Source organism: Rhinatrema bivittatum, chromosome 1 (genome assembly GCF_901001135.1).
Source record: "Rhinatrema bivittatum chromosome 1, aRhiBiv1.1, whole genome shotgun sequence".
In the NCBI taxonomy this organism is placed as follows: Eukaryota; Metazoa; Chordata; class Amphibia; order Gymnophiona; family Rhinatrematidae; genus Rhinatrema; species Rhinatrema bivittatum.
The window spans coordinates 151,079,907-151,098,320 of NC_042615.1; the positions used below are offsets into that span (position 1 = coordinate 151,079,907).

At 49.2% G+C, this 18,414-nt stretch overlaps 1 protein-coding gene across 5 annotated transcripts in view; it reads left to right on the top strand.

Annotated features, from left to right (window-relative positions):
- Window positions 1-18,414, top strand: part of GUF1 (GUF1 homolog, GTPase) — a 179,109-nt gene that overhangs the window by 68,069 nt on the left and 92,626 nt on the right. For all 5 annotated transcript variants that reach the window (XM_029588451.1, XM_029588481.1, XM_029588460.1 and 2 more), the window contains 2 exons: window positions 9,958-10,022; window positions 12,190-12,393. In XM_029588451.1, the coding sequence (XP_029444311.1) occupies window positions 9,958-10,022; window positions 12,190-12,393 (269 nt within the window). The remainder of the gene's footprint in view (window positions 1-9,957; window positions 10,023-12,189; window positions 12,394-18,414) is intronic.

An 18,414-nucleotide genomic window follows, 5' to 3' on the forward strand; every position in this document is an offset into this window, starting at 1 on the left:
TCCCTCCTCCCCCCCCCCCCCCCCCCCCGGGAAGTTTGTCTTGTTTCTCCACGGAGTTTGTGCTTCTTATGCACAAGTCCTATTTAGCTAGCTTACAGCAGGAGGAAGATCCATCCCTGGACCCCCCCACCAGTGAATTTCTCCTCCGCAGCCTCCGAAGGTGCCGGAGGGCCAGGGCTCGGTTAGGGTGGTCCTGGGGGTCCCGCCGCCTCTGGATCCACCACAGTCGCTGCCGGTCCCAATTCCAGATCTGGATGTTGACCAGCTGTTTCCTAACCCCCCCCCCCCCCCCCCTCAAGGGGAACAATCCTCGGGTGCTACGCTTATTTCAAAAGGAGGAACTAGAACGCTCATTCCCTTCATTTTTCAGGAACTGGGAATTGAGTTGCCCCCGGCGGATGCGGTTACGGCCGCAATGCCTGCCAACATGAACCCGGTCCTGGCGGGACTTAGGGCTCTTCCATGTACTTTTCCTTTTCACCCTATGCATAAGCTGATTCGCCTTAGGGAATGGGAGTCCCCTGAGGCGGGACTCCGAGTGGGGAGGGCTATGGACAAGCTCTTCCCCCTTACTGAGGACTGCTTGAATCTACTTAAGATGCCCAAGGTAGATTCCTCTGTCACGGCGGTTACCAAACATACCACCATCCCAGTGGATGGGGCTACGGCTCTAAAGGATGTCCAGGACTGCAAGTTGGAATTTTACCTCAAATGCATATTTGAGGTCCTGTCCTTGGGAGTTCGGGCGACAATCTGCGGCAGTCTCATGCAGCGAGCAAGCCTCAGGTGGGTTCAACAATTACTCAGCACCCAAGACCTCCCGTCTGCAGAGACGGAGCAGGCGGGTCGCTTGGAGGGAGCGATTGCGTATAGGGCGGATGCCCTGAACGATCTGTGAGTGCAAGCCACGGCAATGGTCTTCGCGGTCTCGGCCAGGCGCCTCCTCTGGCTGAGAAATTGGTCTATGGACGCCTCTTCCAAAGCGCAGTTGGGAACCCTTCCCTTCAAGGGCCAATTGCTTTTTTGTGAAGACCTAGAGCAACTTATCAAATCCCTGGGAGAAAATAAGGTTCATAAGTTGCCGGAGGACTGCCCGAAACAGTCTAAGTCCTTCTTACCCTTCTTACCCTCTCGCACTAGATTTAGGGGGCAACGCCGTTTTTCCACCAGGGCAAGGGGCTCATTCCCGAGGGGTAATGCTTCCCAATCTCAATCCTGGCCTCATTCCTTTCGGGGACGTCGGCCTTTCAGGGATAGTAGCCAGCAACACTCGGTCACCAAGTCCTCCTCTCAATTAGATGGGGCCGGCTCATTCCTCCGTTCGAGACTTAGGTGGAAAACTGTCCCAGTTTCTCAGGGAATGGGCCACCATAATGATGGATCAGTGGGTCCTAGAGGTAATAGAAAAAGGCTATGTGTTAGAATTTGTTCGAGACCTATCGGATCTTCACCTGATTTCCCCCTGTGGAAGTTGAAAGAGACCTGCGGTCGAATAAACCCTGCGCAGGCTGCTGGAACTGGGGGCCATAGTCCCAGTCCCAGTGGAAGAACAAGGGTCCGGCCAATATTCCCCATTTTCGGATGGAAACCTTGAGGGCGGTGATAGCAGCAGTTAGATCCGAAGAATTCTTGGCCTCGCTCGATCTGACGGAGGCCTACTTACACATCCCGATTTGCTGCGATCACCAGCGGTATCTTCGGTTCGAGATACTGGGCCAAATTTTCAGTTTCAAGCGCTCCCTTCGGTGTTGCCACGGCACCGCACACTACCACCAAGGTAATGGTGGTAGTGGCGGCCACCCTGCGTCGAGACGGAGTCCTAGTCCATCCTTACCTGGACGATTGGCTCATCCGGGCTAAATCAAAGTCTCTTTGCCAGCTGGCGGTCTGCAAGATCCTGTCATGTCTGACCTCTCTGGGGTGGGTCATTAACTTTCCCAAGAGCAAGCTTCAACCCTCATAGACATTGGAATTCCTGGGGCCACGATTCGACACTCGAGTAGGCAGGGTGCTTCTTCTGGAGGACCGATCGCTCAAACTCAGGGGCCAAGTGTGCAATTTTCTCTCTCTTGCCCTGCCAACGACCTGGGATTATCTCCAGGTTCGGGGGTCCATGGTCTCCACTATCGATCTGGTCCCCTGGGCTTTTGCGCATATGTGTCCGTTACAGAAAGCCTTGCTATCCCACTGGAAACCGGTATCGGAACAGTTTCAGACGCCCCTGCCGCTCTCTGAGTCTACCGTTGCAGAACTGCAGTGGTGGCTATCGCCTGCCCATCTTCAGAATGGGATGTCCCTTCTGACACCGCAGTGGATCGTGGTAACAACGGACGCCAGCCTCTCCGGCTGGGGAGCTGTATGCCAGATCTAGTCTGCTCAGGGGTATTGGTCTCCAACCCAATCTCGCTGGCACATCAATCGACTGGAAGCTCGAGCGGTCCGACTGGCTCTCAAGGCCTTCCTTCCCCTACTTCTCCACAAGGCAGTGTGGGTCCTGTTGGACAATTCCACCACTGTAGCCTACATCAATCGTCAAGGGGGCACCAGGAGTCGCTTAGTCGCTCTGGAAGCTAGCAGGCTCTTCGCATGGGCAGAACGTCACCTAGAGCGCTTAGCTGCGTCCCATATTGCGGGGAAGGAGAAAGTTCAAGCGGATTTCCTCAGTCGCCAAAGGTTAGACCCAGGCGAGTGGGAATTGTCAGATGCAGCGATGAACCTGATCATCCACAGGTGCGGTTCCCCTCACTTGGATCTGATGGCCACCATGACCAATGCGAAAGCTCCTCGGTTCTTCAGCCGTAGACGGGAATATTGCACGGAAGTGGTGGATGAGGCCTGGTCCTTCCCTGGCCTCGCAACATTCTACTGTACATGTTCCCTCCCTAGCCATTAGTGGGCAAAGTACTCCGAAGAATCAAGCTTCATCGGGGCCTGTCATTCTAGTGACTCCAGAATGGCCTCGCAGACCGTGGTTTGCGGACCTCGTGAATCTATTTATTATTTATTTATTTATTTAATATCTTTTATATACCGACGAACGTTGGGAACATCTCGTCGGTTTACAGAGAACAGAACTTAGCAACAGGCTTTACAATTTTCACATGATTATAAGAGGAACAGTAATAACAATAACATACAAATAATAGGGTAGCTAATGCAAGTAATAATCAACTAAGTGGGATACATGGTTGGGGCCACGGACGGTCCCCTAAGCCTCGATCATCTTTCCCATCTTCTTCGGCAGGGTCCCATATTTTTTGATCAGGCGGATCGCTTCTGTCTAGCGGTCTGGTTTTTGAACGGCGGAGATTGAGAAAGAAGGGATATAAGGAAGACGTTATATCCACTCTGTTGCAGGCCAGGAAGCCGACTACCTCGCTTTCTTATGTCTGAGTATGGAAGGTTTTTGAAAATGCATGTGTTGCCTTGGGTATCTCGGCTCGTAAGGCTCCAGTTTCCCAGGTCCTTTCTTTTCTCCAGAACGATCTCGCCAAGGGGTTGTCGTTCAGTTCCAAGCGAGTGCAAGTCTCCGCTCTCGGTTCTCTCTTAGGTACCATTGACGGTTACTCAGTGGCGGCTCATCTAGATGTCGTCCGTTTTCTCAAGGGAGCCAAGCACTTGAATCCTCCGGTCTGGGTTATTTGTCCCTCGTGGAGTCTTAACTTGGTTCTCTGGGTTCTCTGCGAAGCTCCTTTTGAACCTTTAAGAAGGACTACACTCAAGGATTTAACTCTCAAAACCGTCTTTTTGGTGTCCATTTGTTCAGCCAGAAGAATCTCAGAGCTCCAAGCGTTGTCGTGCAGAGAGCCTTTTCTACGTTTCTCGGATTCAGGGGTATCCCTTAAGACTGTACCCTCTTTCTTGCCAAAGGTCATGTCTTCTTTTCATGTCAATCAGTCTGTGGAACTTCCAGCTTTTTCTTCACCAGAAGTAGCAAATACAGCTGGGGGTGATCTGCTGTGCCTAGATGTGAAACGGGTCTTGCTGCATTACCTTCAGGTTACAAATGAGTTTCGGGTCTCTGACCACTTGTTGGTTCTGTGGAGTGGGCCAAATAAAGGTAATAAGGCTTCCAAGGCCACTATCGCGTGTTGGCTAAAGGAGGCCATTGCGCCGGCTTACATCTGTAAGGGTCGGCCTGTGCCGGAAGGCTTAAAAGCTCATTCCTTACAGTCTCAGGCTACTTCTTGGGCGGAAAGTCAATCGGTCTCTCCGCAGGAACTATGTAGGGCAGCTACTTGGAAATCCCTGCATACTTTTGCTCGTCATTACCGTCTGGATGTGCAGGCTCCAGTTTTTGGCTCCTTCGGGCGGCAGGTTCTTTGAGTGGGACTATTCTCGGTCCCACCATGTTTAGGGAAGTTTTGGTACATCCCACGGTTTGGACTGATCTGGGTACGTACAGGGAAAGGAAAATTGGTTCTTATCTGCTAATTTTCGTTTCTGTAGAACCACGGATCAGTCCAGACACCCGCCCATACTAGATCTGATACGTCCGCTCGAATGTTCTATCTTTTTCTACAGGTTTTTTCAATTATCTGATTTGTTGTCTACTATTACTAAAGGCACCAGAAGCATCTAACAGATGAAAATAAAATTGTATGCAAGAGCGTTTTTATTCATACAGAATCCTTTCAATTGTTCAATTTGTTAGTTTTTTCTTATTGCTTGCTTGATCTTTGGGTAGTTATATCTGCTTTGAAAATACTTTATACTGAAGGGGTGTAGGATAGGCTCTGTCCTGATATAGGATACCCACAGTTTTGGTCCATCTCCACCTGCTGGACAGGAGGCTCAACCCACGGTCTGGACTGATCCATGGTACTACAGGAACGAAAATTAGCAGGTAAGAACCAATTTTCCTATAGATGTGTTGTTGGTATTTAAGCAAATAATTTATATAATAAAAATTAAAAACATTTTAAAACAATAGTAGACAAAAGCAGTTTATAAGAAGACAGTAAATGATTACATTTATAGTGCTTATAAGGCTGATACTGCCTGGAGCCCATTGCGGGCGAGAGACAATGGATTAAAAAATCAAGCACTTTGTTCTGATACTGTCTTCCTTATTTAAGTGGTTGTTTAAAGGCTTATAGTAGTGAAGAATTTAATCAAGTTCTTTCCCTCTCTAGCGGTTGTTTTGGTTTAACAATATTTTGACATGAGAAGAGTATTCCAGATAACCACTGTCTTTATTAATATTGTCACTGGGAAAAGACCAAGGAAATGAGCAATATAATCTGCTCCCCCCCATCTAGACATAAACTTTGGTTCCTCTTCATCCAGTTCAGATGACTGGGTTATGCCAACTGACCAGCAGATGCAGCAAAATCAACAGGCTTGCTGACATCACCCCTTATATGTATCCCTGCTGACCTCAGCCTGCCAGTATTCTTTGTCTCCAGCAGATGGTAGGCGAGCATCTGGTGCTGTGTCTGAGGCCTGTTTAGGCTGGTGTAAGAGGAAAAGAAAAATTCTAGAAGGCAGCTCCTTCAGTGAAAGGCACATCTTCCCTCCCTTAGTTGAGCAGAGTCCTGGCAAAGAATTCCTTGATTATGAAGACAGCTGTTGAGGTGAAAGAATATTCTTTCTCCCTTGGTTGAGCAGGGTCTGAGTCAGATAAGACTAAATTTCTCCTTATGTGAGATTTCTTGAACAACTCAAGGAAACACCCAAACAGCAACATTATTGTCTCATAAATCTTCACAGCTGCAACATGCCTATCCCTGATGCATACTGTTTCCCTGTAAATACCCAGATCTGTCCAGACTCATGGGTTTTGCCTTCCCTCCAGCAGATGGAGACAGACACTGCCACATAATCTAGTGTACCACCTGCAGTCCTTCAGATGGAAGAGGTGCAAAACTGTTCTATACCTATATATAAAAAAAAAAAAAAAGAATAGTGCAGTTTCGAGGAGTTTCCTCCCAGGAGGTTGGTAGATCCTGGTGGGGCCATCCCTCCTGGTTTGAGGTGGACGGGCAGGGAGTTGAGGACCCTTGGATCTCAGTCTTTTCATGATGGGATGCAACAGCTGGTGGATCCAGTTCAAGAGCACTTGCGAAACCTGTTGCTAATCTTCACCTCAGGGAAGTTCTCTAATTTTCTTGTCTTTTTCACAAAGTTTAGAAGAAACTAATTTAAAAAAAAAGAAATAAGTGTAGGAGCAGTTATTTTTAATTGCTTTCCCGGTTGGCGACGACTGCATACTGCTGCGTTTGGCAAGCGCTTTTTCCCAGTGGCTCCCACTAGTGTTTTTCTGCTTCAGGCAGTGCTGCACGTTCGGCACAGGACCGCAGCATGCTGCGCGGTTGCTGATGCACCGCACGTGACATGTGCATATGCCTTTCCCGTGCTGGCCAGTGTTCTCAGTGCCTCTTTGGGAGAGAGGTCACTTTGGGAGCGACTGCGGAGATGGCGACTTGGCAGCACAGGCCTGGGAGGTCTTTGGTTGCATTCCTGATGCCTCTCTGGGAGAGAGGGCACATCGGGAGCGACTGCAGACGAGGCGACTTGATAGCAGGGGCCTAGGAGGTCTTTGGCTGCATTGGTGGAAGAGGCTGAGTTGCAGTCGCAAGTTCGCAATTTACTGGAGAGCCAAGTGCCCAGGGTCTGGGAGTTACTTACAGGTTCTCGGCTCCATGGTGTCCAGTGCCTTGGGCGTTTGCTCATATGAGACCTCTACAGACAGCATTACTGTCGCGGTGGGATCCATTTTTGGAGCAGTTTCAGCTTTCACTACCGCTTACGGACTCAGCCAGTTCCAGTCTCTACGGTTGGGGGAGCTGTCTGCCAAGCCCAGTCAGTGCAGGATCAGTGGTTGGCAGAGGAAGTGTCTTGGTCTCTCAATCGCTTTCAGGCGAGAGAGGTGTGGTTGGCACTGCATGCATTTACTTCCTCTCTTGCGTGGGTGTCCGGACAGGATCTTGTCAGACAATACATCCACAGTGGCTTATTTCAACCAGTAGGGCAGTACCAAGAGTCGAGCAGTGGCTCAGATGGCTCAGGAGCTAATCTACTGGGCAGAGACACATCTGGCATTGATAGTGGCTTCTCACATAGGCAGGATCAACAATGTGTAGGCAGATTTTCTTAGCTATCAACAGCTGGATCCCGGGGAATGGAAACTGTCGGAGGAAGCGATGACTCTCATCTGTTATAGGTGGGGCAAGCCCTGCATCAGTTGCATGTTGAGCAAGCCCCTCATGGATTTGATAGCAACTCAGCAAAATGCCAAGGCACCCTGCTTCTTCAGCGTGGAGTGGAGGGAGTCGACGCCTTGGTTCTTCCTTGGCCGTGCGACATTCTATATGTGTTTCAGCTGTGGCCGCTGGTGTGCCAGATTTTGCTACGTGTGGGGCTTCAACCCAGAGTCGTGATTCTGGTGGCTCTGGAGTGGCCTCGGTGGCTTTGGTTTGCAGATCTTATCAATCTAATGGTGGATGACCCATTGGGACTCACTCTTCTGCCAAAGCTGCTGTGCCAAGGCCCCATATTTTCAGATCAGACAGCTCGCCTTTGTCTCATGGTTTGGCTTTTGAGAGGGAACTTTTAAGAGAGCACAGTTTCTCTGAGGATGTTCTTGTGTGAGCTTCCGTTGCACATACCTTTTCCTTCTTGCAAAGCGGTTACTAACAGCTTCAGGTTGTCAGATCCACTTTTTTTATGCTGTGGAGTGGTGCAAAGAATGGACTCATTCTACTTGTCCCAGGTGGCGTCCTGGGCCGAATGTCAACAAGTGTTGCCGCAAGAGATTTGTGGGACGACTGCTTGGAAATCTTTGCACACTTTGGCCAGACATCATTTGGATATCCAGGGCGCTGAGGCCATGGGCTTTAGTGAAAGTGTGCTTCGAGCGGGACTCCCACAGTCCCACCCCATTTAGGGAAGCTTTGGTATATCCCAGGAGTCTGGACTGATCTGGGTATGTACAGGGAAAGGAAAATTGTCCCTTACCTGCTAATGTTTGTTCCTGTAGTACCACAGATAAGTCCAGAGTCCCATCCAATTTTAGAAAGGGAATTTTGGAGAGTCTGCTTGATATCTTATTATAATTATTCTGAAGATGGGCATAGTTGGTTTGTTTTTTTTTTAGTCCTACATGTTTTACTGTGGGCAAGATTATCTGTTCTAAGTTTCCTCTTCCCAATGTTCATTCAGGGGATATGATTTTGTAATTATTGTTATTATTATGGTTGCTATCTTGGCTTGGGTACTACTTCAGGTGGCACACTAGGTTATGTGGCAGTGTCTACGAAACTTTCTCTGTCTCCATCTGCTGGAGGGGAAGTAAAACCCAGACGTCTGGACTGATCTGTGGTACTACAGGAACAAAAATTAGCATGTAAGATCCAATTTTCCTATAACTCACAACAGTGTTGAGGCCTGTTGTTAAGGTATCTAATTAAAAATTCTGAATCACCTTTCCCCTATTGTCAGAAACCTTCACATCATCTTATCGTTTCCAGTTCATGGCTACCTAAATGCCAAAGTTTTAAGGTAAATTAAGAGATGTCAGCAATGTCCCTCCAAGGAGTGACAAGGTGTGTGCAGTTTTTTTTTGTGTGCGAGCAACAATTTTTTAAACCAAGTTTTGAGCGTCAGTATTAGTGTTGCATTTTTGTATATAACACAAAGAAACATTTCTGTGAGTGATCATGTAAAACCTGAGTGATGCTTGAAAATGAATGAGTAATTGCACACATTCTCAGTTTAGAGGAAACTAAGGTTGTCAGCCTTCTGTTTGTCCTTGCCAGAAATAATTGTACAGCAAAATTTTTTTGTAGCAGTTAGTGCTATACCAGAACAATTTTTTTGTGCCAGCAAGTCAGAATTGTGTAGCAAATTTAATAATACCAGGTAATTATTTAAACCTTTTCTAATCTATCTCTGACATTTTTCCTCCATTTCTATTCAGTTTCCTCTTTTGTGTATTTTCTTTTCATGTATGTATTTTCTCTGGAAATTCCTGTCCTTGTTTCCTGTTTCCTATTATTTCTCACTCCTCTCTCTTCTTCCCCAGCTTACCCCCCTGCCCCTTCCTATTTTTTTCTCTCTGTGACCACCTTGTTTCCTGTCTCTTTGTCTGACTGCAGCTGCCTTTCTCCCTCCATACTTACAATCAGCAGAATGGATGCCTTTGAGATATTGAAAACTCTTCTAGCCCATGTCCTTCAGGGACTCACCAGGCCAAACAGCTCATCCACTCCTGCTTGTTGCATCCTTCCCTGTTGCATCACTGTTGCATCCACTCCTTCCCTGTTGCATCACCACCCTGAACAGCAATGCCTTCCTCTTGCAGTTGCACAGCTGCCTCAGTGCCCATAGTACAATAGTACAACCTGTGGCTACATCTTCACCATTGTCCTTGTGGCCATACTGCTCCCATATGCATCAGCATCACCTCTGCTGGCGGCCGCACTAGCTATACTCCTGCCTGCAGCCCTGGATCCAACTGATAGCTATGCAAGCACCATTCTCACAGCAACCCTCTCCTGCTTGAGGCCCTGGAAGGAAGGGGCATCACAGCTCTGCTGTTCTTCCCACTCTCCTATAAGTAGCAGAAGGCACTGGTAGAGAGGATTGTTGCATCGCTTTTGATGCCTATACTGGTCTGATACTGTCTCCAAAAAAAACAAAACTCTCTGATACCAAGAAATGTGTTCCTAGATTCTGGACACCTAATGTTTATGTTGGTTGTATACAGTATGGCCCCATTTATATTATCTGATAAGAATTAGTTCAGTGTAATTGTAAATAGTTTTATGGAAAATGCCTCATTTAGATGCAGTGATAGATTATTCCAGAGTCTTATTCTTATGTGCATTGTAAAATGTAACTATGCTTTAGCTCTGCTTGTCTCCTAGAATTTGCATGTTCATTATGTAATTTTCTGACATGTTTATCTCCAAATAAAACATCAATTCATGTTTTCATGGAACTCTTTCTTTACAGATTTCTGCTAAACTAGGAACAAATGTTGAAAAAGTTCTCCAGGAAGTTATTGCGAGAATTCCTCCGTGAGTCAACATCATGCCATGATTTTGTGCAGCTTTCTCTTTTCTCTCATCACCATAACTGCTTATATCAAATGTGTAAAAAAAAAATTTTTCCGGAATTTTATCTTTAGGGTCTGGTAGCATAGAACTGTAGTTCCTGATCATATCCCAGTTCAGTCCATACAAATGGGTTTTGCATCCCTACCAGCAGATGAGAAAGAGAATAAAACTTTTCAGGCACTGCTACTTAACAGAGGATGCCACCTGCAGTCCCTCAGTATTTCTCTGTCTCCAGCAGATGGTAGAGGTACAAACCTGCAGACTGAACTCAGTTTAAAAAGAAAGAAGAAGCGAAGACAGGTGCTGCCAGAGGTGTTAGGTTTGTTTGTTGCCCTTCCCTCTGGTTGAGCAGGGGGAGGGAAAGCCAGGGGTCCTAGTTCTCTCATTCTCCCTGAGGCCTTCTCACCTGCCCCATCGATTGAACCAGCGAGGAGCACCCAGAAGCAAGAAAGTATATTTTCCCTTTGTTTGTCTATCTGGGTTGCTCGGTGGCTGTTCCTTTTAAAAAAAGAAAAAGTGTGTAGTGCAGGCTTTTTTGCGGTTGGCAGTGTCGACTGAGCATCAGGGGTGAGAAGAGAAGCGCATGTGGCTCGATTTCAGGACCCCATGGACAGTTCTGGCAGCAGCATCAGAGTTCTTTTTTCTCCCACTCAGTGCAGTTTTTGGCTGCGGGCCGTGATGCGCTTCATGGCACCTCCTGCGGAGTGTGGGAAAGTTTTTATCGGGCCTGTGGTGTGAGGTAATCGCGCCTCAGTGAAGCCCTGCTATGAGCCAGCTGTGCCTCTGGAGGTGAATGGGCATCGGCAGAGGGCTCAGCAGGCAGACGTTGCAAGTGGTTTGCAGGCCCCATTCAGGAGTCTCCAGGGTGGTTGAAGGAGACTGTGGCCATTTTGCTTCCATATGGCAGAAGGCCTGTAATGGAAAGGGAGTTCAGGGACTCCCCTCCCCTGCTTTCTTCAGTACAGCAAGTGTCTGGAGAAGTTAGAGATGTGGCAGGGGATCCAGGAGAGGATCTGGCGGATAAGGAGGAGAGTGAGCCTGATGGGTTTTCTGCAGAATTTGCGTTTTTGCTGCATGAAGCCTATCTCACTAAGAAGGAAGCAAAAGTAAGCGGTCAGTCATCCAGAAGTCCCAGAGCTCGGCTAAAATAGCCGAGCTCTGGGACCTCCCGGGTCAGGGAGCATTCTTTGGCTGTTGGGATGATCAGGAACAGAGGAGAACTCTTTGGAAGATTCGGAGGGAGATTCTCCTCAGGAGAATTCACAAAATGACCTGGGTATTGATCCAAGTGCTAAGCCTGCTACTGCCCCGGTGGGCAGTAATCCGGATGCGGGGGATACTCCTCTCACAGAAGGGGATGACACTAGGGTGGTGAGATTGTTCCGTAAAGGAGGAGTTGTGGCCTCTCATCCCTAAGGTTCTAGAAGAAATGGAGATAAGGTCACACAGCCTCTTTAGGAAGATCTCTAGCTTGTCCGGTCCTGGACATCTTTTAGAGGCGCCGACCCTGCCACGGGAATGGTCGTCTTCTTGGTTAACGCCAACACTGTGGCATCCACCTTTGGAAGCTTACAAACCTCCAAAGTGTCCTCCAGCAAGGGATACAACCTGGTCATAGCCCTGGCCACTTTCAAACCTGCCTTTGTGGACTGCCAAAGGCTTTCCCTTTGAGAAGTTGAAGCTGCTGATTGACCAAGAATGGGATTTTCCTGAGGCAGGTTTGAAAGTGGCCAGGGCTATCTGCTGGTAGGGATGCAAAACCCACTTGTCTAGTCTGATCTGTGGTATTCCAGGAACAAAAATTAGCAGGTAAGAACCAATTTTCCTTTAGAGCACAGAGCTGAAAACCTGACAACCAATGTTGTCAAACCCAGATTTTGTAAAGTCTTCAAGGCAGGGCTGTTGTGGTCTTGGGAATTACCCTGGGCAGGGCTTTGTACATTCATGTCATTATACCAATAAGTTTACACTCGCAATTGAAATGACATAATACAATAAACCAATACAACAAAACAAGTATAAAACCAAAAAATAAAATATGTATGACTGTATGGGAGCACACACATTTTGCATTTGATTCTGAATTAAAACTATGATTTTGATTTGATACCTTTGTTGCTTATTCTAGGCCCAACATGGACCGCAGTGACCCCCTACGAGCGTTGGTTTTCGACTCCACTTTTGACCAATACAGGGGTGTAGTGGCTAATATTGCTTTATTTGGTGGAGAGATTTGTAAAGGGCAGAAAATTGTGTCTTCTCATACAACGAAAAGCTATGAAGTTAATGAAGTGGGGATCCTCACACCAAATGAACAGCCAGCTGAGAAACTGTAAGTAAGACATTATTGCTGTAATAAGTGCAGCACAATTACATAATAGCTCCACAGACCTTAGGGTTTTTCCTCCTGCCAGTGATTGCTTCATTAATTTCTGACTGGTATTTCAAACTTGAATCAATGTAGTTTTTATCAAGGACTAGCTGTAATTCACTGTATAATGAGTTAGCAGATTAGGGTGTGCTTGTAGATATGGTCCACTTCTTCTGCACTCAAGCAGGCCAGTCCACACCAGTGCGTTATGCACCTCTACCAGCAGATGGAGACAGAGTAAAGTTGACTCGCTGGCGTCATCGACGTATAGCCTGCCAATATTCTCCATCTCCAGCAGATGATGGACATGCATCTCCCTTCAGGGCAATGCTTGTAGTAAAAAAAACAAAAAAAAGAATTAGGAGAAAGAAGATTTGATGCACTGCTTGAGCTCCTGAGGTGACACCCGATTTAGTCCCTCACTCAGTTTAGTGCCCCTCTGTTTTTTTCTTATGGGCTTCTTCCCTCAGCATTTATTGTCTGTCTTTTACACCCTTTCCTTCTCATGTCTCTGGGGAGTTACTGTAGAGTGGACATGGCTTGGGCTCAGCAATTGAGCAGCCTTTGGCTAGGCCACGCTCCTCAGACTCTTTCTGTCTGTTATATGATAGGCCACGGCAGGAAACTTTCCTACATGCAGGCATATGCAAGCATTCTCGCGCAGTGATGTATTAACGTAAGCGGGCACGTGCACGCTTATTTGTGCATGTAAATCTGTGGCCTATATTTGTATGCTTATTTGCACACGGGGGGTATTTGTGTGGGTACTACTGCGGCGTACTTTTGGGTGTGTATTTGCATGTACTCTCAAACGCTGTTGGTAAGCGCATAGAAAGCCGCCTAGAGCCCTGTGCAGGAAGACTTTGGAGCCAGGTACAAAATGGTCCAGGTGCTTGGCAATCTGAGGCTTGCCATGTTAGGGCAATCCAGCCTTAGCTTTCGCTATGCCTGCGTCAGCACTGCTTGAATGCTCAAGGCGGTTTGACCACTACATATTTTGCTGATGTTAGGCCATCCCCTCAGGAGGGGGAGTGGTGTGGAAGGCGACACAGCGGATGTGTCCTCTTCCCTCTTGTTCTCAATGACAGAGACATCTCTGGCAGAAGGATCAGAGAGTATCAGGTTTGGGTCTGTGCGCCCTGTTTTGAATCCATCCTCCTTTTCTTGGGTGGAATTTGTCCAGGGCCTGCAGACTTTTCTGCAGGGGTGCCCAGTGGAGGCGAAGCAATCTACTAAGAGTGGTTTGTATAGTCAGGGCTCCCACTTGTCAGCCACTGCAGACAAGTGCCGTGGGGAAGCTGGCCTTTGTGATGTTAAGGGGGTTGTGGATCATGATACGTCGGATGACTCTGATAAGGACTTGGGTTTCTCCCTTTGGAAGAGGGAGAAATTCCGCCTGATTTGGATCTGCATTGGACTTTGCTTTGGTTTTTTCACAAAGATGAGTTGCTGAGTCTGTTGACTCAGACCCTGAAGACGCTTTGTGTGGATGGGGTTGACGCTGCAGGCTTGCAAATGCAAGATCCCATATTCCCTGTACGTACCGGGATCAGTCCAGACTCTTGGGTTTTCCCTCCCCACCAGCAGATGGAGACAAAGAAAGTTTTCCTGGCGTGTAGCCAGATGGACTCAGAACGAATGGGTATAGCATGCTCGTGTCAGCGGTTGGAGACGGATCTGATGTCAGCACGGGTATATATACCCCCACAGGAAGCGTAGCAACTTAGTAATTTCCGTCTCCAAAGCAGTTTGGAGTGCCTGCACGCTCGCTGAGCGTGTTTTCCAAATCTACTTTCTATTTGCTATTTTCTACTTTCTTTCAACTAAAACTTTTACAGCATCGAGCCCCGCACTCCTGCGGTGATACCCTAAGGTCCCTCCCCCAGTTGAGTTTCCCGGGGTGATTTCCGTGATCCCCCGGAGGTTTAAGTCCTCGGTCCGGTGGCCGAATCGCGGCAGGGACTTAGCCCCCGGGCGAGGTTCGGGTGTGGCATACGAGGCGCCTCGGTCCCGGCGTGGACGAGGCAGCGGGTGCATATCCTCAAACGCGGCGGTGAAGGTACTTGCCCTCTCCCCCCGCAGCCGGAGACCGCCCGGGTTCCACCCGGGAAGCGCCAAAGATCAGGTAAGGCGTACATCTCTTATTTCTGGTCTCCAAGGAACAGAGGATCGGCGGCGTGGCACGCCGTGGAGGGCGCCATTTTGTGGGCCCTGTTCAGGTATTGAGCGCCCGTAATAGGCGCAGCTCTATAACTAAGCGCATATTATATTCCTCATTGTGCGTATATTATACTGAGAGCATATTGCATACAATTGAGCGTGTATTGCTAACCGCTTATTGATGAGAGCCTATTGAATGCCATTGAGCGTGTATTGCTACACGCATAGCTGAGAGCATATTGCATACAATTCAGCGTGTATTGCTAACCGCTTAGTGATGACAGCCTATTGAATGCCATTGAGAGTGTATTGCTAACCGCATATTGCTGAGAGCATATTGAATGCCATTGAGCGCGTATTGTTAACCGCTTATTGCTGAGAGCCTAGTGAATACCATTGAGCGTGTATTACTAACCGCATATTGCTGGGAGCATACTGAATGCCATTGAGCGCGTATTGTTAACCGCTTATTGATGAGAGCCTATTGAATACCATTGAGTGGGTATTGCTGAGAGCATATTGCATACTATTGAGCGTGTATTCATGACCGCCTATTGCTGAGACCATATTGCATATCATTGAGCGTATATTGTTCGCCCTATATTGCTGCCGCATATTATTTTTAAGCGCCTGTTCTATTGAGCGTATATAGCTGCTGCTTCTTATTCTTATTATTATTGAGCGCCTGTTGTATTAAGCGCATATTGCTGCCACATATTATTAAGCGCTTGTTGTACTATAGCGCATATTGCTGCCGCATACTATTATTGTGCGCCTGTTCTATTAAGCGCATATTGCTGCCGCATATTATTAAGCGCTTGTTGTACTATAGCGCATATTGCTGCCGCATATTCTTATTGTGCGTCTGTTGTATTAAGCGCATATTGCTGCCGCATATTATTAAGCGCTTGTTGTACTATAGCGCATATTGCTGCCGCATACTATTATTGTGCGCCTGTTCTATTAAGCGTATATTGTGGCCGCTTTTCATTCAGCGCATACTTTTTCAATGGAACAGAACGCCTCAGCGTCTTCAGCGGGGGCGCCGCCTGCCTCCGGCATTCAAGCCCTCGGCCTCTGCTCCACATGCCAGCTTCGAGCCACGCACAGTGAAGGGCCAGAGTCCCTATGTGCACAATGTGAGGAGGCCGTGGGACCCTCGGGCCAGGACCAATCTCAGCCACGATTTGCTGACAGTTCCCCAGGGGCTACCCCGAATTTAGCGGTCAGTCTCGACCAATCGGGAATCCAGGGGGATCTTGTACCCCGGCGATTAGAGGCTGCTTCAATTTCCTGGGTGGATCTCTTTAAGGGGATTCATGCCTTTGTACAGATGCAAACGGCTTCCCGTCCAGGCCCTGCGGTTCCTGTTGTTCCTGCGGTTCTTGTTGTTCCTGCTGTTTCCGCGGTTCCTGCAGTGGCTGTGACTGCGGCGGCTGCTGCGGTGGCGGCTCCTGCGGATCCTGTTCCTGGACCCTCCCGCCCCTATCGTGAGCGGGTCCTTCCGCCGCTGGACAGTCCAGATCAGTCGGACCAGGAGGTTTCACCGGACGAGTCTGAACTTCCGGACGAGGGGGAGCTTCCCCCAGGGCTTGAGCCTTATAGAACCATGAGGAGGTTCTTCCCCAAGGAGGATCTCTCCGACCTGGTGTCTCAGTGTCTGGCGGAGTTGGATATTACAGGTCCCAGCGCTACGGTACCCTCTGCGCAGAACCCCCTGCTGGAAGGTCTTCGTCCTACAGCCCGCCATTTTCCATTCTTGCAAGCAGCACAACAACTGATAGATTTAGAATGGGCGGCACCAGCGGCTTCCTTCAAAGGGGGCCGGGCCCTGAAGGGGCATGTATCCATTGGCACCGGCTATCCAGGACCTGCTGGCGTGCCCTCAGGTGGACGCCTTGATTAGCGCTGTGGTAAAGCGCACTACCATTCCAGTTGAAGGGGGGACGGCCCTCAAGAAGCTTCATGACCGGCGACTGGACGCCATTCTGAAACAGACCTTTGAGGTGGCAGCTCTATCTTTGCGGATCGCAACCTGCTGCACAGTGGTGACGCGTGCCTGTTTGTCACAGGTCAGGAACAACGCTCCAGCAGCTGACATGGAGTCAGCTCTCTCGTTCCTCACGGATGCTGCATCAGACCTAGTCCGAACAACAGCCAAGGGGATCTCATCCTCCGTAGCTGCCAGGCGGCAGCTCTGGATCCGGAAATGGTCAGCCGATGCACCTTCCAAGACACGCCTCACCAGATTGCTCTTTAAGGGCTCTTTCTTGTTTGGCAGCGACCTTGATAAACTGGCCGGCACATGGGGTGCTTCTCCAGTACCTCGACTACCAGAAGATCGGTTCAGAAAGAACCAGCGTGCCTTTCCAAGGCCCTCCAGGGGTAGAAGCTCCCAGCGCTTCGTTCCCCTCATGAGTCGCTACCAGGCACCTCGTCCTCAGGCCCGGAATCAGTCCTTTCGGACCAAGCAGCGCAAGAGGGGAGCAGGCCCAGGTTCAGGTCCTGGCCGCACCTCACAATGAGAATCCGCCGATCCATCTGGGGGATGGAGCCATAGGGGGCAGGTTAACCCTCTTCTACCCCAGATGGGTCGAGATCACGTCGGACCAGTGGGTCCTCGCCATTATCCGGGAGGGATATTATCTGGACTTTCATCATCTCCCTCCGGACAAGTTTGTGGAATCTTCATGTCACAGACACAAGACGGCAGCATTGGAAGCTACCCTAGCGAGGCTCCTGTCCTTGAAAGCCATCATCCCAGTACCTGCCTGGGAAGTGAATTCTAGACACTATTCCATTTATTTCATGGTACCCAAGAAAGGGGGCACCTTTCGGCCTGTGCTGGACCTCCAGTCAGTCAATCGTTACTTACGGGTACCGAGGTTTCGCATGGAGACTCTGCGCTCCGTCAAGGCTGCAGTACAGCCAGGAGAATTCCTCACGGCGTTAGACCTGTGAGAGGCATACCTGCATATCCCGATCCATCCGGATCATCAGCGCTACCTACGCTTCAAGGTTCTAGGCCACCACTTCCAGTTTCGGGCTCTGCTCTTCGGGTTGGCCACGTCACCACGGACATTCACCAAGGTGGTCGTAGTGGTAGCAGCGGCACTCAGGCGGGAAGGAATTCTTGTCCATCCCTACTTAGACGACTGGCTGATCAGGGCGAAATCTCGAGAGGAGAGCCTTCGGACAACCGACAGAGTGATCGCCCTTCTGGAAAGCTTGGGCTGGGTAATCAACCTCAGCAAGAGCTGCCTACAGCCTTCCCAGTCTCTGGAATACCTGGGAGTACAGTTCAACACCCGGGCGGACACAGTCAGTCTCACTACCAAGAGAAAGTTGAAACTTCAGCAGCGTATCCAGTATTTGATGGGAGCCAGTCGGCCCATAGCCTGGGATTATCTGCAGGTTCTTGGTCTCATGGCATCCACCCTGGAAGTGGTGCCTTGGGCGAGGGCCCATATGAGACCTCTACAACACTCCCTGCTCTCTCGCTGGAGCCCCCGTCTACGGAACTATTCCACGCGCCTGCATCTACCAGCCAGAGTGCGGACCCAGTTGCGGTGGTGGTTTCAGTCCAACCACATGAGCAGGGGGTCGAAGATGTCATCACCCACGTGGACCTTGCTCACCACAGATGCCAGCCTGAGCGGCTGGGGAGCACACTGCGAAGAACTCACCGCACAAGGGCGGTGGAACAGAGAAGAGTCAGCGTGGAACATAAACCGTCTAGAGGCCCGGGCAGTCCGATTGGCATGCCTTCGATTTGCTCCCAGACTGAAGAACAGAGCAGTCAGAGTGATGTCCAACAACGCC